Source organism: Stegodyphus dumicola, chromosome 7 (assembly GCF_044657685.1).
Source record: "Stegodyphus dumicola isolate Sdum_Otavi_A_Nest chromosome 7, ASM4465768v1".
NCBI classification, from domain to species: domain Eukaryota; kingdom Metazoa; phylum Arthropoda; class Arachnida; order Araneae; family Eresidae; genus Stegodyphus; species Stegodyphus dumicola.
In genome coordinates, this window is record NC_140774.1 from 98,124,743 (window position 1) to 98,142,984 (window position 18,242).

At 35.0% G+C, this 18,242-nt stretch overlaps 1 protein-coding gene across 1 annotated transcript in view; it reads left to right on the top strand.

The window, feature by feature from the left end:
* Positions 1–18,242, top strand: part of qin (tudor domain-containing protein qin) — a 255,808-nt gene that overhangs the window by 129,060 nt on the left and 108,506 nt on the right. The window contains exon 24 of the mRNA XM_035358504.2: positions 11,988–12,045. Within this exon, the coding sequence (XP_035214395.1) occupies positions 11,988–12,045 (58 nt within the window). The remainder of the gene's footprint in view (positions 1–11,987; positions 12,046–18,242) is intronic.

The window sequence follows — 18,242 nt, forward strand, 5'->3', positions numbered from 1 at the left end:
ACGGAGTACATCGAGATGAAATACTACATTTAATAAGGCATTATAAGCCGGATAAAATAAAAACATTTGCCCTGAAGATAAGGATAGTGCTGACAGATCAATTTCCAGTTCATTGTGCGTTGCGGCGTCCCCCCCCCCCCCGCTCCCGCAGAGCAGCGTGAAATTGATAAACAGATTTCGGAATGGTTAGAGAAGCAAAGGATATGCCTTTATCCATTTTTTGCAGCAACTCCACTTTTTGTTTAATGGACTTCGAAACATACTTTCGCTTTGTAGATCCTTTACATATTAGTAGATATATATCGGAAATTCTATTTGACATAATCGAAAGTTCAAGCTTACTTTTATAAAATTGCTCTAAGTCTGCAAAAAAATAATAAGCTCAATTGAATTCGAAGATAACAGTAATTTTTATTGCATTATTCAGATTTTTCATTACAGGGAAAGGAAATTTCATTAGTGGGAGGAGCCAAACGATATTGTAAGGAAAAGAATGTAACATGATGTGATGAGTAAAATAGTAATGAAACGTAGAAATTTGAAAGCATTAGGAAGAGCAAGATTGGAAAATTAATATCATTAAGTACACAAGAAAAATTATTAATGATGTGAAAGTGTTCAAAAGAACTCAGTTGATTAAATGAAGAAGCTTTACGGATCATTTTTGAAGATCAAATTAAAATGTTATTAAGTGACCTCTGTACTTAGCTAAAAAAATTATTTTTTCCTTTCGAAATTTAGTTCATATTCCCTAACGAGAAATTTCAGCGCTTTTTCAATTTGGCCAATGTACACAAAACAGCACGATACATATCAAGCAATGCTAAATTAACACAATAATTAAAAGGACATATGAGATCTTTAAGAATCGAAAACTGAATTTTACTGATAGTGAAAAAAATAACTTAAGTATTGAATTTATGGAGAAGTCGAGAAATTTTGTAATCCATAGTAAGTTTGAATAATTATTGGGTAAGTGTCAGCTAAACTTCACTGTCGGCTTAGTGTTGACTAAATGTCTTGACAGTTAAGTGTCCCGTAGCTAAATGTCCTGACGGCTAACTCTCCATGTCGGCTAAATGTCCTGTCGGCTAACTGTCCGTGTCGGGTAAATGTCCTGTCAGCCACGCATCCTTGTCGGCTAACTATCCGTGTTCGGCTAAATGACCTGTCGGTCAAGTGTCCGTGTCGGGTAAATGACCTGTCGGTTAAGTGTCTGTGTCGGCTAAATGTCCTGTCGGCTGAGTGTCCGTGTCGGTTAAACGTTCTGTCGACTAAGTGTCTGTGTCTGCTAAGTGTCAACGTCGGCTAAGTGTCCATTCAGTTAAATAAATACTAATTTTCCAAATATATTTGGACATTTTCTGATTTAGATATGATGACTGATTTGAATGAGTTTTCCAATTCTATTTCGAGTGACATATGTTAGGATATAAATTATTATTTGTAATATTTTTTATAACCTATTATAACTTATCAGAATATTGTTTAGTGCTAAAAATTATATTTAAAGGAATTAAATTTTGGAAAAAGATAAACATTAAATTCAACTGTTTCATTTTATGCATTAGGCATCTGTTTATACAGGGTGAGAGAAATAAATGTAGCATGTAGAACTTAATTCCAGGTTACAAAGGAACACAGCAAAGGAAAGGAAATATAGTAGTTAACTGACTATAGCAGATGTGGAAACTGACCACCATTCATCTTTTGGGCCCTGGTCAGCAAATTGCTGAAGGCAGATCGAAGCTGGGTCGCAGGAATTACTGCAATCTCATCTGAAATGGTCTGTTGCAGTTCAAGAAGACTATGAAAGTAGTTGTGATATACCTTAGACTTGAGGATTTCTGTACAAAAAGTAATTGCACACTGATAGGTGAGGTGACCTGGGTGGCCAGCTAAGACCAAGACCAGACTGACCTCTGCTAACAGCTCTGTCAGACATGATGATTGTGTAAATGTGATCCAAGTTGCGGTCGTCTGTATGGACAGTTGCTTCATCCTGTTAGAAGTAACTGTAGGCCTTTTCCTTCTCAGTTAATGCTGCTACAAATTGATTAAAAATGTTGGAAATGTAATGCTCTGAATTCAGTGTCTGATGAAAGAAGATGGTACTAATAATGTGGTGTGCAGACATTGCACAACAAACCCCAACCTTCTGATCATATGGTGTTGGGTGGAAGGTATGCGGATCCTCCACTGACCGGAACCTGTGATTCTGTAAGTTGACATAACCATACAGGTGAAACCAGTGTTCATCAGAAATAAAGAAATTAACCATGTCCATGCCATTCATCTCAGGGAACAGCCACTCACAAAACTGGAGTTGCTGAGGAGCATATGCTGGTTTTAGTGCATGATAATAACAACGGGTCCGTGACACTTAGCCGACAACCACTTAACCGACACCAGTTAGCCAACAGGACATTTAGCCTACACGGACACTTAGCTGACACGGACACTTAGACGACAGGACATTTAGCCGACAAGGACACTTAGCCGACAGGTCATTTAGCCGACACGGACAGTTAGCCAACACGGACAGTAAGCCGACATGGACACTTAGCCGACAGGACACTTAACCGGCATGACATTTAGCCGATACACAGAATTTGCCGTCCGGGCATTTAGCTGCAGGACAGTTAACTGTCAAGACATTTAGTCAACAGGACACTAAGCCGACATGAATGTATTAATAAAGTTCTAGCCTGAAAAGACAATTTTCATTGGAAGAAACTGGTTATATATTAAGTAAAACGGTTACTCTATTTCTGTTAGACTCAAGAAGCTGCCGAGCGGTAAAGTCACTGAACACTGGCAGTTCGGTCCAAATTTGAATCCCGCTAACAGACAGGCTGTTTTCGTGGTTTTTCCCATGTGTAAAATGTATACAAGGTAGTTTTCCTTATAAAGTCCTCCACGAAGGCATCCCTCCCCTTAGGCAAATAGCCCTCTGGCTTTGCCGTAATTATATAAACCAAACTTACTTCTGTTAGGTGGCCGCTAAACCAAAAACGAGAAAGAGAAGGAATGAATGAGGAAAAAAAAATAAAATGAATGAAAAATGAAATGAAAATTTATACATTTTTATCAGATATTGAGAAAATTTATATTTTATAAGAAAAACATTAATATAACATATTGCCAATTATACATTGTGACTTTCAAAACATAGTAAATAATATTATCTATTTACATGACAGATATAGTTAAATCTAGCATCGTTAGATGGCACTACATTACGGTGACTTTTTACGATGTGTCGCTTTGCTCCGCCCTACTTTGTGGCCCTTCCTTCTGCAGCTTCAGCTATGAATAAAACAAAACCTTAAAAAATATTTTACTTCTAAATTAAACATTATGCACTAGTTTAGGGCAATAAACATTAACCTAATTAAGTATTTTAAGTGACAGGCGTGTTAAAAAAGTGTCACAATATTTTTATTTCAAGAATGGTAACATGAACTGCAGATTATAGTCACAAATAATTTATACCTTTGCTTGTTTACAGATTCACTTTTTGTAATTGTTTCTAATAACACAATAAAATATATTTGCTAAACTAACCCTCACCACCATATGTTTCTGTATAAAATATAATTCAAGAATAACAATAATTTTTATTGCATTATTCAGATTTTTCAGAACGGTCTACTCCTACTACGCTGAGGACAGCAGCTAGTTAAGTCTAGCCTACGATGTCTCGAGTAACTGCGCTTCGCAACAAGAAATGAATGATCCCACCTCATTGCGGATTCTGGCACGATATTCCTACAACCAAGTTATGCCTAAACACTATTTGATAAATAACTATAATTGCTCCCTACGAATATAATTGCTCATCACCTCCTATTTTGCTAAAGTGGTATCTGAATGCTTCGCATTCAAATCTCCTGAACTTAATGCTAGCACAGAAAAAGTTATGCTCAGTAATCTTTTTCACTTGCTATATTTAATCAGTTTCACTTGCTATATACAGGATAAGGCAATGCTTGGATACCTTGAACTGCGACTGTGTCGCTTCATAGTACAAGGAAAATAAATTTCATTAGTGAGAGGAGCCAAACGATTTTATAAGGGAAAGAATGTAACATGATGTGATGAGTAAAATATTAATGAAACGTAAAGATATTAGAAATTTGAAAGCATTTGAAAGAGCGAGATTGGAAAATTATTATCAAGGAACAATTAAACAAGGGAAATTAGTAATCATGTGAAAGTGTTCAAAAGAAACCAGTTGATTAAATGAAGAAGGATTACGGATAATTTTTGAAGATCCTATATTAAAATGTAATTAAGCGACCGTCGTACTTAGCTAAAAAAATTCTTTTTTCCTTTTGAAATTTAATTCATATTCCCTGACGAGAAATTTCAGCGCTTTTTCAATTTGGCCAATATACACCAAACAGCACGATACATATCAAACAATGCTAAATTAACACAATAATTAAAAGCACATATGAGATTTTTAAGAATCGAATAATGGATTTTACAGATATTGAAAAAAAATAACTTAAATATTGAACTTATGGAGAAGTCAAGAAATTTTGTATTTGATAGTAAATTTGAATAATTATTGGGTACGTGTCAGCTTATTGCACTGTAGACTAAATGTATTGACAGTTAAGTGTCCCATAGCTAAATGTCTTGACGTCTAACTCTCTGTGTCGGCCAAATTTCCTGTCTGCTAAAAGTCCTGTCTGCTAACTGTCTGTGTCAGCTAAATGCCCTGTCAGCTAACTGTCCGTGTCGGCTAAATGTTCTGTCGACTAATTGTCCTTGTCAGCTAAGTGTCCTTGTCGGCTAATTGTACATGTCGGTTAAATGTCCTGTCGGCTAAGTGTCCATGTCGGCTAAATGTCCTATCGGCTAAGTGTCCATGTCGGCTAAATGTTGTTTCGGTTAAATGTCGTTTCGGTTATAACTGATGTCGGTTAAGTGTCCTATCGGATAAGTGTGTGCGACTTGTTGTATATGTTTTGTGGCTTTCTTCAAAGCAATTTCTTTTTTGCATTCTAATACTTTTCTAACTTGTGAGGACATTGCACTGCGAATAAATGCATTTTTTGTGCATGCATTTTGAGGTGAAAGAACGTATTGTTCTGTATTTCTTGGAATAGTTGACAGACTCTGTTTCATTTTCAGGTAAGTTCTACAAATTCTTAAGGATCCTCAAGTGTTACATAGAAATTTACTTTGGTATAAAAATGGAATATGAGTAGCTATTGCAGCTATGCACTGAACTGCAGTTGTACAAAAAGTTTTTAAAAACAATTGAAGACTATTGGCTCTGCACTTCAATTCATGTCAGTGATTAATCATTGGCATGTACTTATTGTGAAAATACTGTTTCCCTCCTGACAATTGTGTTATTTTTATGAAAATTTTAACATGCTTTAAAAATGCCTCTGCGTACATACGTAATTTAAACTAAGGGTTTATTAAGCTTTTAAAAAGAATTTTTTTTTTTCAAAAAAGGCAGCTTTTTTGTGGAAGGGTAAACTATTGGGTTGGCAACTAAGTAATTAAGGATTTTTTTTAGAAAATCAAAGACAATTTTTCCTTGGAACTAAATAACTTTATTCTGTAATGTATTGTCCATTTTGATCAATGACCTTTTGTCATCTTTCAGGCAGCATCATAATCCCACGTTCATAAAACCTCTGGTTTTTATTAGCAAAAAACTAAATCAGGTACGATTTGACATCATCATCATTATTGAAATTTTTACCATTCAAGGAGTTTTGTAAAGATCGAAACAAAAAGTAATCAGATGGTGCAAGGTCAGGACTATATGGTGGATGTGGCAAAACATCCCAACCAAGCTCCAATAGTTTTTGCCGAGTGACCAAAGATGTGTGTGGCCTTGCATTGTCATGATGGAATACAACACCTTTTTGCTTTGTCAATTCGGGCCGCTTTTCTTCAACTGCATCGTTTAATTTCGTTAGTTGTTCAATGTAGACATCAGAATTGATCGTTCGGTTGGGTGGTAAGAGTTCAAAGTTGACAATTCCTTTGTAATCCCACCAAACTGATAACAAAACTTTCTTTTGATGAATATCAGCTTTTGATGTTGTATGAGTTGGTTTACCTGGCCTGCTCCACGATCTTTTCCACTTGATATTGTTGTAAACAACCCATTTATCATCGCCAGTTATCAGTCGTTTTAAAAAATGGATCATTTTTATTACGTTTCTTTAGCAAATCACAGCTGTTAATGCATTGCGTTAAATGCATTCCTTTCAGTTCGTGAGGAACCCATGTATCGAGTTTTTGAACATAGCCAAGTTGTTTTAAGCGATTTTCAATGCATGTATGTGATACATGAAGCTTCTCTGCAATCTCACGTGTTGTACTGTGACGATCCGAATCGATTATTGCTTTGATTAGGTCGTCATCAACTTCAACTGGACGACCAGAGCGTTTTTCATCTTTGAGTGAAAAATCACCAGAACGAAATTTGGCAAACCAATTTTGACACTGCCATTCTTTTAAGGCTTCATCACCATAAACAGCACATAACTTTTTATGAGCTTGTGATGCGTTTTTCCCTTTGCGGAAATAAAAATGCAAAATATGACGAAAATGTTCCTTTTGATTTTCCATTTTTCAAGGAACGCCAAACGAAAACTACGCAACCGATCAAAAAGCTTTTTTTACGGATTGACAGCTGAATTGCCAACTATCAAATAACAAAATGTGTTTTACATTTGTACTACGTCTGCAACCCTAAAAATTCAACTGAAGCCATCTATGAGTGAAATCCGCAATTACTTAGTTTCCAAGCCAATAGTATTTAATTGCAATATATATATATATATATGTATGTATGTATGTATGTATATATATATATATATATATGTATTTAAATATATATATAAATATATATATTTAAATTCATCAACACATGAAATAAAATCCTAATTAAAAATAATACTGATAAAATGAAAAGGTAATTAAATATTTATCTTTTCAAGATTCATTGCTGACTTACAACTGTGCTGTAAGTATTAAAAAAATGTATTAAAATTCTGATTTGTTTTTATTTATACTTTTCATGAAATGCTTATTTAAAATCTTGAATTTTTAAAATTTGCCTCTAAATTGCTGTCATTCTTAGAATTTTCTGCATTTAAATTTTAATAATGAAGCTAAAATTACATTTCAAAACAAGTTTTTCATTTTTTGGATACTCATGAGTAAATTAAATTAGAATTTTAATGATTAAATTACTGTTGTTTTAAAATATAGGAAGATTATTACCTTTAAAATATAAATGTATATATAGAAGGTTCGGCTATTAATTTTCAGGACTCATAGAATAACTCACAAGAAAAAAAGGTTAAACACATAGCCCTTTAATATGATTCAAAGTAATCCCCATCAGCCGTAATGCACGTCTGTGCTCGGCTGTACAAATTTCAGAAAGATTTTTTAAAGTTCTCTTTTGTAATGCTCTGTAATAGTGACGTTACAATTTTCTTGATGGCTTCGACATCCTGAAATCTTGTTCCTTTCAGCGAATTTTTCAGCTTAGAAAACAGGAAAAAGTCTGCGGGTGCTAGGTCTGGAGAGTATGGTGGATGCTGCATTTCAACGACACCATGATGAGCTAAGAATTGCCTCACAGGCAACACAAAGTGTGGGCGGGCATTGTCATGTAGCAGCAGCCAGTTCCCATTTTGTTAAAAATGAGGCCTCACTGTACCAATTCGTTTTCAAAGTCGGTCAAGAACTTCTATGTAGAATTGTTCATTGATAGTCATGTTAGGAGGAAGAAGTTCATGATGAATGAGTCCATTGTAATCGAAGAAAGCGATTAACATGATCTTGATTTTGGACTTTTCAAATCGAAATTTTTTCTGCCTTGGTGAATTTGGAGACTGCCATTCGGAGCTTTGACGCTTGTTTTCAGGGTCATATTGACAACACCAAGACTTGTCTCCCATGACTATCCTATCCAGGAACGCAGGGTAAGCATCAGCATTGTCGATAAGTGTGCCACCTGCATCCAGTCTCAATTGCTTTTGTTCGTCCCTTAAATGGTGAGGAATGAATCTGGAACAAATCTTGCGTTTGCCTAGGTCTTGTGTCAAAATTCGACAAACTGTCTCTTTGTCCATGTTGAATTCATTGGCGAGTAAACGAATAGTCAATCGACGATCACATTTCACCATATCGCAAACTTTTTCAATTGGTTTTGGCATGTGTATGGACTGCAGCCAACCTGTGTGTGGATCATCTTCGACGCTTTCGCTCCCTTCCTGAAAGCGTTTAAACCATTCAGAAGGTTTTGAGCGGGATAATTCTTCCTCGCCGTAAATGCGTTTTAACATTTAGTAGGTTTCCTCAGCTGTCTTGCCCAATTTGAAGCAAAATTTAATGTTAATTCTTTGCTCCATTTTCACTTCTACAATAGGAATTTAAGAGCTACGTTTTAACGGGCCTTTCCACGAGACTTACTTCAGAATGGCGCCAATTGCACTGCACATGCGCTGAAAACGCTCTTCAATATGCAATCATTAGCGCCATCTTCCGACTTTTCGTTCTCCTACTGTTATGTTAGTCCTGGAAATTAATAGCCGGACCTTGTATATATATACGTACTATGTATAAGTAAAAATAATTATGAGTAATTTAAAAAGCCAAAAACTTGCACTAAAGCTGCTAATTAATAAATCAGTAATTTACTGACTTGGAAGGCTGTTTAAAACCCTTACTAAAATTTGTTCTAATAATTCATAGCTTTAATTAAATTTCTTTTCCATGGAGATAATATATAAATACCTTTCCCAATAATGAATTATATTTTCTAATAATAAATTGTATTATATAAGTTATATTATTAAATAATTATTATATTTGATTAATTTACCTTAATTTATTTGTGTTTTGCACATGTTGATTCGATAGAATTTTGATATAATTGTTAACTGAATATCAGTGTTGACCATGTTTATTTTTGGCGCAATAATTTAATCTATTTAAAAAAAAAAAAAAAAAATTTCAGTTTCTTACTCTGAGTTGAATAAATATTGAGTTTAAATGGTTTTTAATTATTAAATATAACCACTAGTTATTTCAGTTTATAGCACATAATTATTGGTTTAGAATTTCATTTGTATTGTATGTATATAGGTGAGATATAAAATATGAAAGGAAACTATAATTTAGCATTAGTCCTTTTAATTTGGCTATGTCCACTAAAATGAGGTTGCAAGTATTGTAATAAGTGGTAAGCCGTCAAAAGTAAGGCATTTAAATTCTTAAATCATCAATTAAGATTACGTTGTGTTCGCTAAACCCATTGATACATATGAATAAGAGATGAGATGTGTGACCTAAGGAAAGAAACATTTAATTAGGAACTCACCCAGAATCAGAAGCCAGATGCTGAAATAATCATATCAAAATTTCACACGTAAATCAAACGTTTATTTTACTTCTTGATTAAATATTTAGAACACACATAAAATATGCCTGATCTACTGAACATGGTTTTTTCATCTGACATGACGAAATCCATATACACTGCTGTGGAACACACCGGATCAAGTCAGTCTAATTCAATCTGCACAAAATAAATGGTCTTGAGAAAGCAGAACGAGAAACATAGTCTGACAAGTACTAATTGAAATGAACACTAGGTTAAGTTTTTGTGAAATGTCAGAAGAGGCTTGTAATCGCAAGCACGAGGTCCACGGATTCAAAAAATAATGGCGAAGTTACATCTCATTCTTTTCTTACGCTCATAAGTGTGGATTCTAGAATCAGCCTTTCAATACAAATAAATAGTTTCCAAACATCTTACATTTCTCCAGCTTATCGACATGTATGTTGTTGACGAAATGCCGTTCCCAAGGCAGCAGTAGAAGAGCTACACACAACAGCATGGTGGCAGGGAAGGAACAAGAGCAAGAGCCTGTCCTTCATGCCTAAACTCCAGACACAGAAGAGGGAGAAAAACTGGCTGTGGAGTCCTTTCAAGAGTTGGCTGATTTGATGACGATTAAAAGAAAAACTATGCATAAATACAAAGTGGAGGCTTGCTTGCACATCCCCTTCTTGGTATTTACAGTGTATCATCTAAAAATCAATATACATCATGCCATTATGTAAGAGTAGCATTGTACATATTTCTTGTCCAATCTGTGTTTAATATTTTAGCAAAAAAATCAGCTCTACCTTTTTTTTCTGAAATACCCTGTTAACTTTTCTGCCTTCTTGTTATGCTGACATGTTTTGCTTATTTCTCTACTTCATCCAGTGTTTCAAGAGATAATCTGTTATGTAAAATATATATAGTGATATTAAACTGTCGGGTGTTCATCGCATCCATAATGATGTGTGAACAAGAATGTACGTCCTAAGAATTAGTTATCAAGAATAAAATAACATCTTGAAATCAACCATCACATCTACAAGCTCTTCTTCATTATGTCATCATATAAATCTGCACAACTGTATCATTATGTATGCGTCACCAAGAATCATTAAATATCTACAGAATATTTATTGATATATATATTAATAAATATTCTGTAAATATATATATATTTGAAATTTCAGTGTGTATTCCTCTGTGCCTATTACGAGGGCTATCCAGAAAGTAGATTACGTTTTGGAATAAAAAAATAAACAAAGTATAGGAAACAAATTTTATTATATACAGATGAAAGCCACACTCAAATACTACTTTTCTACATAGTCACCATACAAATTAAGGCATTTATCGTAGCGATGTACGAGCTTGGAAATTCCTTCGTCGAAAAATTCGGCCGCCTGCGCCTTCAACCACTTCGTTACCTCTTCTTGCAGCTGTGCGTCGTCATCAAAACGCTGCATAGCCAGCCACTTCTTCATTGTTGGGAATAGGTGGAAGTCGCTCGGTGCCAGGTCGGGACTGTACGGCGGATGAGGAAACAACTCCCACTTAAAAGATTCAAGAACTTTACGAGTGACATTTGCCGTGTGGGGCCGGGCGTTGTCGTGAATCAACAAGATCTTAGAGCTCAACATTCCTCTGCGCTTGTTTTGAATTGCTCTTCTGAGTTTTTGGAGAGTTTGGCAATACCTTTGAGAGTTTATTGTAGTGCCTCTTTCCAGGAAGTCCACCAAAATTACACCTTTTCTGTCCCAAAAAACAGTCGCCATCATCTTCCTTGCTGACATTGTTTGCATGCATTTCTTGGGTTTTTGGGGAGAACTTGTGTGCCCCCACTGCATTGATTGCAATTTCGCTTCACAGTTCACATGTTTCAACCATGTTTCGTCACCAGTAACGATGCGATCGAGTAAAGAGTCACCATCCTTATGGTAAGCGTCCAAAAAGTTCAACGCTGCAGCCATTCGCTGATTTTTGTGGTCCTCTGTCAAGATTTTTGGAATCCATCTTGCACAAAACTTGTGGTAACCAAGCTTTTCGCTGATGATTTCGTGCAACAAACTTCGCGAAATTTGTGGAAAACTCAAAGAAAGTTCCGTTATTGTGAAATTTCGATTTTCACGGACTTTAGCATTGACTTTTTCGAGAAGTTCGGCGGTCACTATGCTGGGTCTCCCACTTCGATCTTCGTCGTGAACATTGGTTCGGCCATTTTGAAATCTTATGACCCACTGACGCACTCCACCTTCAGTGATAATGTTGTCCCCATACACTTCACGAAGCTGCCGATAGATTTCTATCGGTTTACAGTTTTTTGCAGTCAGAAACCTTATTACTGAACGCACCTCGCAGCTCGCGGGATTTTCAATTAACGCAGACATTTCAAACCGTCACAGTATCTGAACGGAGCACAGCACGAACCTCTCACTAGCACGGCTAGATGCAGACTGAGCTGCGCAACGCTCTGACCCCAAGATGGCCGCGCTAGCCCCGCCCCTAGCGGACACAGACGGAAACGTAATCTACTTCCTGGATGGCCCTCGTATGTATATGTGTGTGCTGCAATACGAAATAAATTAGGAAATTTGTTCTTTTGTAGGCAAAGGAATGGCTGACAAACCAAGGGGCAAGAAAGCAGTTGACTTTAAAGTCCTTAGGTTGCTGCTATTTTTTATTCTTTTATCGCTTGCAAGTTTCCTTCTGTTTAAATAATTGCTTTCAGCTTTCTTATAAAGAATTACTTTTGATATCAAATAGTATTTTAATACTTAATTTAAATTTCAGTCTTTAATTGCATTATACAGTCAAAAGTCGTTAATTCGGACACCCATAATCCGGAATGATCTATAATCCGGACCTCAAAGCTACAAACTTTCTGCACATGCGTCGCATTGACGCGTAAGACCTTTACCGCTGCGAATTTGCGTGTGCGCGTGCGCAAAATACGTTTACGAATGCGCGTTTAATGTATAACGGAAGGGATAAGCTAAGCTAAAATTATCTAATTATCTATTTCAGTTAATGTTGCAGATTGCGTTGTTCCTTAATGTTCGAGTTGGATCCGGATTATTATTTTTTGCAGACTGTTAGAGCAATTTTATAAAAGTAAGCTTGAACTTTCAATTATGTCAAATAGAATTTCCAATATATATTTACTAATATGTAAAGGATATACAAAGCGCAAGTATCTTTCGGAGTCCATTAAACAAAAAATGGAATTGCTGCAAAAAAATGGATAAAGGCATATTCTTTGTTTATCTAAACTTAAACGTTTGTTTATCTAAACTTTGTTTATCTTTAACGCTGCAGCGGCGTGCAATGAATTGGAAGTTGATTTGTCAGCACTATCCTTATCTTAAGAGCAGATGTTTTTATTTTATTTGGCTTATAATTGCTTACTCAATGTAGTATTTCATCTCGATGTACTCCGTCTTTGATATGATTTAAATCAAATGCCTCGTCATTATAATTCGCTTCCGATAGCGAAGAAAGTGACATAGGTTATTGAAAACGAAAAAATTTCGATTGACAAATTAGTCGTTATTCTCAACACAGCAATTATAGGACTTGAACAGCGGAACTTCGTAACTGAACAAGAAATTATGTCTGTTTATAGAATTAAAGAGAATGCATTATCACATAAAAAACGAAGCAACTGAAACAACTTACATTGAAAGAAATGTTTAATAAAGTAAACAAATAAATATTAAGCTTTTTTTTGTAAATTTTGATACCCTTTAGATCATAATTGTTCTTTATTTCGTAAATTACGGTTTCATATTTTTATTTTTATAATTTCAGCATGCCATTTTACCAGATTTAAACTGATGATCTATAATCCGGAAAAATCGATAATCCGGAATCGCCGAAGTCCCGACGAGTCCGGATTAACGACTTTTGACTGTATTCATTTTGTGTGTAGATGATAAGAAAAATTGGTTACATTTGTAAATTTTAACACCTTAATAGCAACATTGACATTTTTTCACATTTTGATCTTGAACATGATACTGGTCTTAAGGGGAGGAGTCACTGTTTTTGAGAAAACAGTGTAACAATCATTCAATAGAAATGTAAAAATGTTGGAATTCTTGTAAACATTATGATCTTCCTCTCTTTGTGAAAGGAATTAAAATAGAGAAAAATACCCAAATGTTATGTACCCTTTAAAATAAGCAAAAATGACAACAATAAATAAAAGCTTGATATTGAATAAGTCCAGTATCCAAATCAGACCACAGCAGGTCATATTGCTTTAAGCAAGGATGCCAACCAGTCTGCCATTAACCACTTGTCATAGGCTGTATGCCTGGCATGATGTTAGTCATTGTAATTAGGGCAATAAATGGCAGAAAATGAGATGAATCTCAATTTTGTCAGTACAACAATACTCATGAATGGAAGTGGAGGCATTTAGAGCAGTGCCACATGTTCGTGTGTTATTACATTCAATCACCAGACATCCCATTTGCACATTTCACGTCATGCGATAGCAAAGTAGTGCAATACAAAGTTCAAAATCTAGATGTTGAATAATCAAAAGGATCAATTATCCAGACCTCTTTTATGGGAGAAACAGGAGAACACATGTTTTTTTTTTCCTCGGTGTAGGAATGGATAATATAATATGTAAGCAGAAGCAAATGTGCCATAAATAGTTTTTTGTTCTCATTAGCTGAGATGTTCCCCTGAAAAGTATGGTTAACTTCAATAAAATTGAATCATTCTACATGTCATTTCAGATTTTTAACACCTGGTGCCTACTGAATTAAATTTCCATTTTTGGTTCTTGAATGGCTGTGTGAGGATCCATTTTTCTATCTTATCTGGTCCTATATAAAATGAGTGAGTCCCAAAGATGAGTGTATGGAGTGGAATGTTTTACATACTGGTTTTCTTTTGTTGGCATAATGGGGAAGAAGGCCAAAGAATTAGTTTCTGATTAATTTAAGCTCAGCTATCAGTGTAGATTGTGCTTCGTAACTTTCTGATTTCATCCACCTTTTTACTTTGTTTAGTCTATTATTATTACCATTATTTGATAAAAATTAGTTTTAAGGAAAAACAACGTTTTGCTCTTTCTCCAAAATGTTATGTCTATTAATCACTCAGTGAATATTAGAATTTTACATGCCTTGAAATAGAGATTTAAAGTAGCCTTTTTAAAACTGATGCAGAAGCAAGACCGTCCTAGAATTTCTGCAATGTTTTACAACAGCACCTGCTGTGTGGAGCATTTTCAAGGTTATGAGAGGACAGTTCTGCATATATTTTTTAAAATGCTTGCATAGGCAACATAAACAGTCATGTATGATAATTGAACAAGAAACAATTTATTTGTTACTCAAAAAGAAATTGTCTTTATAAAATTAAAGAGAAAGTATTAACACTTAAAATGAAATTGCTTAAATAACTCTTGTTGAAATAAATTTGTAATGAAACAAAACAAATGATAACACTATTTTTTTTTTAACGAAGAGTCCTTAAATGCTTTATTATTTCACAAACAACCCTTCCTATTTTTTATTTTGTAATTTCTGCATGTAATTATGCTGGATTTGAAATAAATTTGAATGTTTCCAAAATCATTAATCACAGAAGTTCTGGCAACTTCAGATTTTACTCTTTGTACTGTATGTGATTAGGACTGTTTGTCCTATGGTCATTTCAGGGATGCAGAACACATCAAGCATGACTTTCCAGCAAGGTAATGCCTGGCTTTAATGTGGCAAATATCTGCTGTGAGAAACTTTCATTAGTTTGCTTGGGACTGCATCTGTTGGCCATCTGCCTGGCCAGAGCTCAAGTTGCAGTTTACTTCATTTGTGATAGTACTGAGTTCAGAAGGAAAAATATGTTGATGTTGTTTTTGCTCACTTGTCTGACGTGCTCAGCCCAAGCCCATGAAATTCCTCGTGGTAAGGGGTAAGGAGCGGTAGATTATGCCTACCGTTGACAACAGTCTTGAACACCATTCAGGTGAGAGTGTGATTTAGCTCAGTTCCGCCTCCAGTTTTGATGGAGAGCACCCCAGGGGGACGGGTCCAAGGGTCTCCCACCCCTCTTCCCTTCCACCAAACCACACAAGAAGACTTTCGGCTTGCTGCATATTTAGAGTGCCGCCATGCCGTACATTTACAAACATCCATACCTTTTCCAGGATTCAAACCCGGACCCTTCATCACGGCAGCAGTGATACCGGTTGGATGGCAGGAAAAATATTAAATCTTTTTTTAGTTTTTTATATATATAAAATCTGTAGGTCTCTGCTGAAATGCATAACTTCAGTACAGCTTTCTGTAGCATTACATCGTATCTTCTAACTACAAACTCTTAATTTACTGCTCAAAGTAGCATATAGATATATTTAATATTAACATAAAAGGATGAAAAGAAATATTTTATTTAAATGAATAGGAAATAGATCTTTAAATTGAGTCTTACAGTATTGCAGTCTTGAAGTAAATTCCGTAATCACTTCATTAGTTTTTTTATTTTTTTTAGTAGCCCAAGTTTGAATAAATATATTTATCTGAAAAAGTTGTTAGTTTCCACTAATGTCTTTTGTAAAGTTGCCAACTGTTCTGATTCTGACCATACTCCTGTCAACCCAATTCATAACATATTTCTTTAAACCTTTTCTTATTAAAATTTCTCATGATTTTTTATGTAGCGGGGCTTAATACTTCATTATTTGCTCCCAAAAAAGGATTTTTGTAACTGTAATCACTTAGTTTTTCTCTGGATTACATATAAAAGAAAACAGGAATAGTTTCATCAGTGAGATATTATGGCACGTTTTTGCTTTGTGAGTGAGAGCACGTGTCCAAAAACATCATATTCCACCTCTCGAATGAGCAGCTAGTGCCACTGCGGGTCATCTGGCACATATTAGTCAATGAGCACAAAGCAAGATTACAGTTGTTATTTCGTTCATCTTGCCGCTGAACTCTGAGATTTTCAGGTTCTTTCGAGATATAGTTTAAGAAATTTTGATCTCTTATCTTGGTTATGTCTGCAAAAAAGGTAAAATACTCATGTACCTTTCGAAAATTGTACACAGACAACTTTCCTTCTATTATTTCATCAAGGAAGCAGAATATTTTTGCAATGCATCATAACATGCTGCAGCTTTATTTAGAAAAATGTTTCCCTGTAGCAAAATCTGTAAGAAATAACCAAGGGAAAGGACAAAAATGGCTGTACTTATTGGGTATGAAAAATAAATCTCCAGTTATTGGTTGCATAAACAGATATATTTTGCTTGTCTACAAATGGGAGGAAATATATTGATTCAAAACTGTACCCCCCTTTTTTTTAAAATTTATTCCGAGTTTTCATAAATTGAGTAAATTTAGCAGCTGAAAAATAGAAGCTTCTTTACCAATAAGTATGGATGAACACATTGTTGATATTTATTATTATCTTGAAAAGAGTTCTAAAAGGAAGGAAAAATTTTAACAATTTCAATCACTGCATAATACTGAAATAAGAAAAATTTTGAAACATATGTACATTCTAATTTTCTTTAGAGAAATGTTTATCTAGAATCCTAACTAATGGAATCCACTTCTTATATATTTTTAAGAAAGAAGTAAGCACTTCTAGAGTTAAGATAAAAAGCTCTGTCGAAATTCTATTGTCTCTATTTTTATTCACTCTGTTGAAAGTTATAAAATATCTAATAGATGTAGTTACTACTTCATTTGTTAAAAATAGGTGTGATAAAAATAATTTCTGCACCTGAAAGCAATTTAATTAGCAGTCCTCAAAATAATACTATAAAACATAAACTGATACAAAAAGTTAAAAAAAAATATGCTTGACATTTTTCATATACTATAAGTTTATCTTTTGAAGAACAAATGTTTTTGTTTTTGTCTTCAGACCTTAACAAAATTTTCTGCTTTTTCTTTTTTAACACTCCATTTTGCTGTCATTCGACATTCTTGGCACAGTTGGACAGTGCAGAATTCCATTAATTCATGTTTTGCAATCTATGAGTAATGATCTATTTAAAGCCAATTTATCAAAGTTTGTAAACCAATCTTTGTTTTGTCTTCTAATTCTGTATACAACTTCTGTCCAGAAAATTCGGTGAATGACATCGTAGTGCTGACAATCGTAAGAGTGTGCAACCAGCACATCTCACTCCAGTTAGGTGAAGACTAGTATGAACCAGTTCTTGAGCGGTGCTGCTGCGAGTGCGTTTTATCTTGTGGAAACAGCTCATTGTAGAGTGAAGGTATTGTGTGTGCAATCAAAACCCAAAATGGATCACTGAATGAATATGCTGTTTTGTTTCATATTGGAAAATCAGAAAAAGAGACTCGTGAAATGCTGGTAACAATTTGCAAAGAATGTACCATCACCCTGAAGTGCATCTATGAATCATTTAAAATCTTTCAAGAAGGGTGGGACACTGCTCAAGACTTCCCCCGAAGTGGTTGGCCTGCAACTGCAGGCACCCCACAGAACGTGCATAGAGAGAAGGAAGTGTTTTATCTTGTGGAAACAGCTCATTGTAGAGTGAAGGTATTGTGTGTGCAATCAAAACCCAAAATGGATCACTGAATGAATATGCTGTTTTGTTTCATATTGGAAAATCAGAAAAAGAGACTCGTGAAATGCTGGTAACAATTTGCAAAGAATGTACCATCACCCTGAAGTGCATCTATGAATCATTTAAAAGCTTTCAAGAAGGGTGGGACACTGCTCAAGACTTCCCCCGAAGTGGTTGGCCTGCAACTGCAGGCACCCCACAGAACGTGCATAGAGAGAAGGAAGTGTTTTATCTTGTGGAAACAGCTCATTGTAGAGTGAAGGTATTGTGTGTGCAATCAAAACCCAAAAT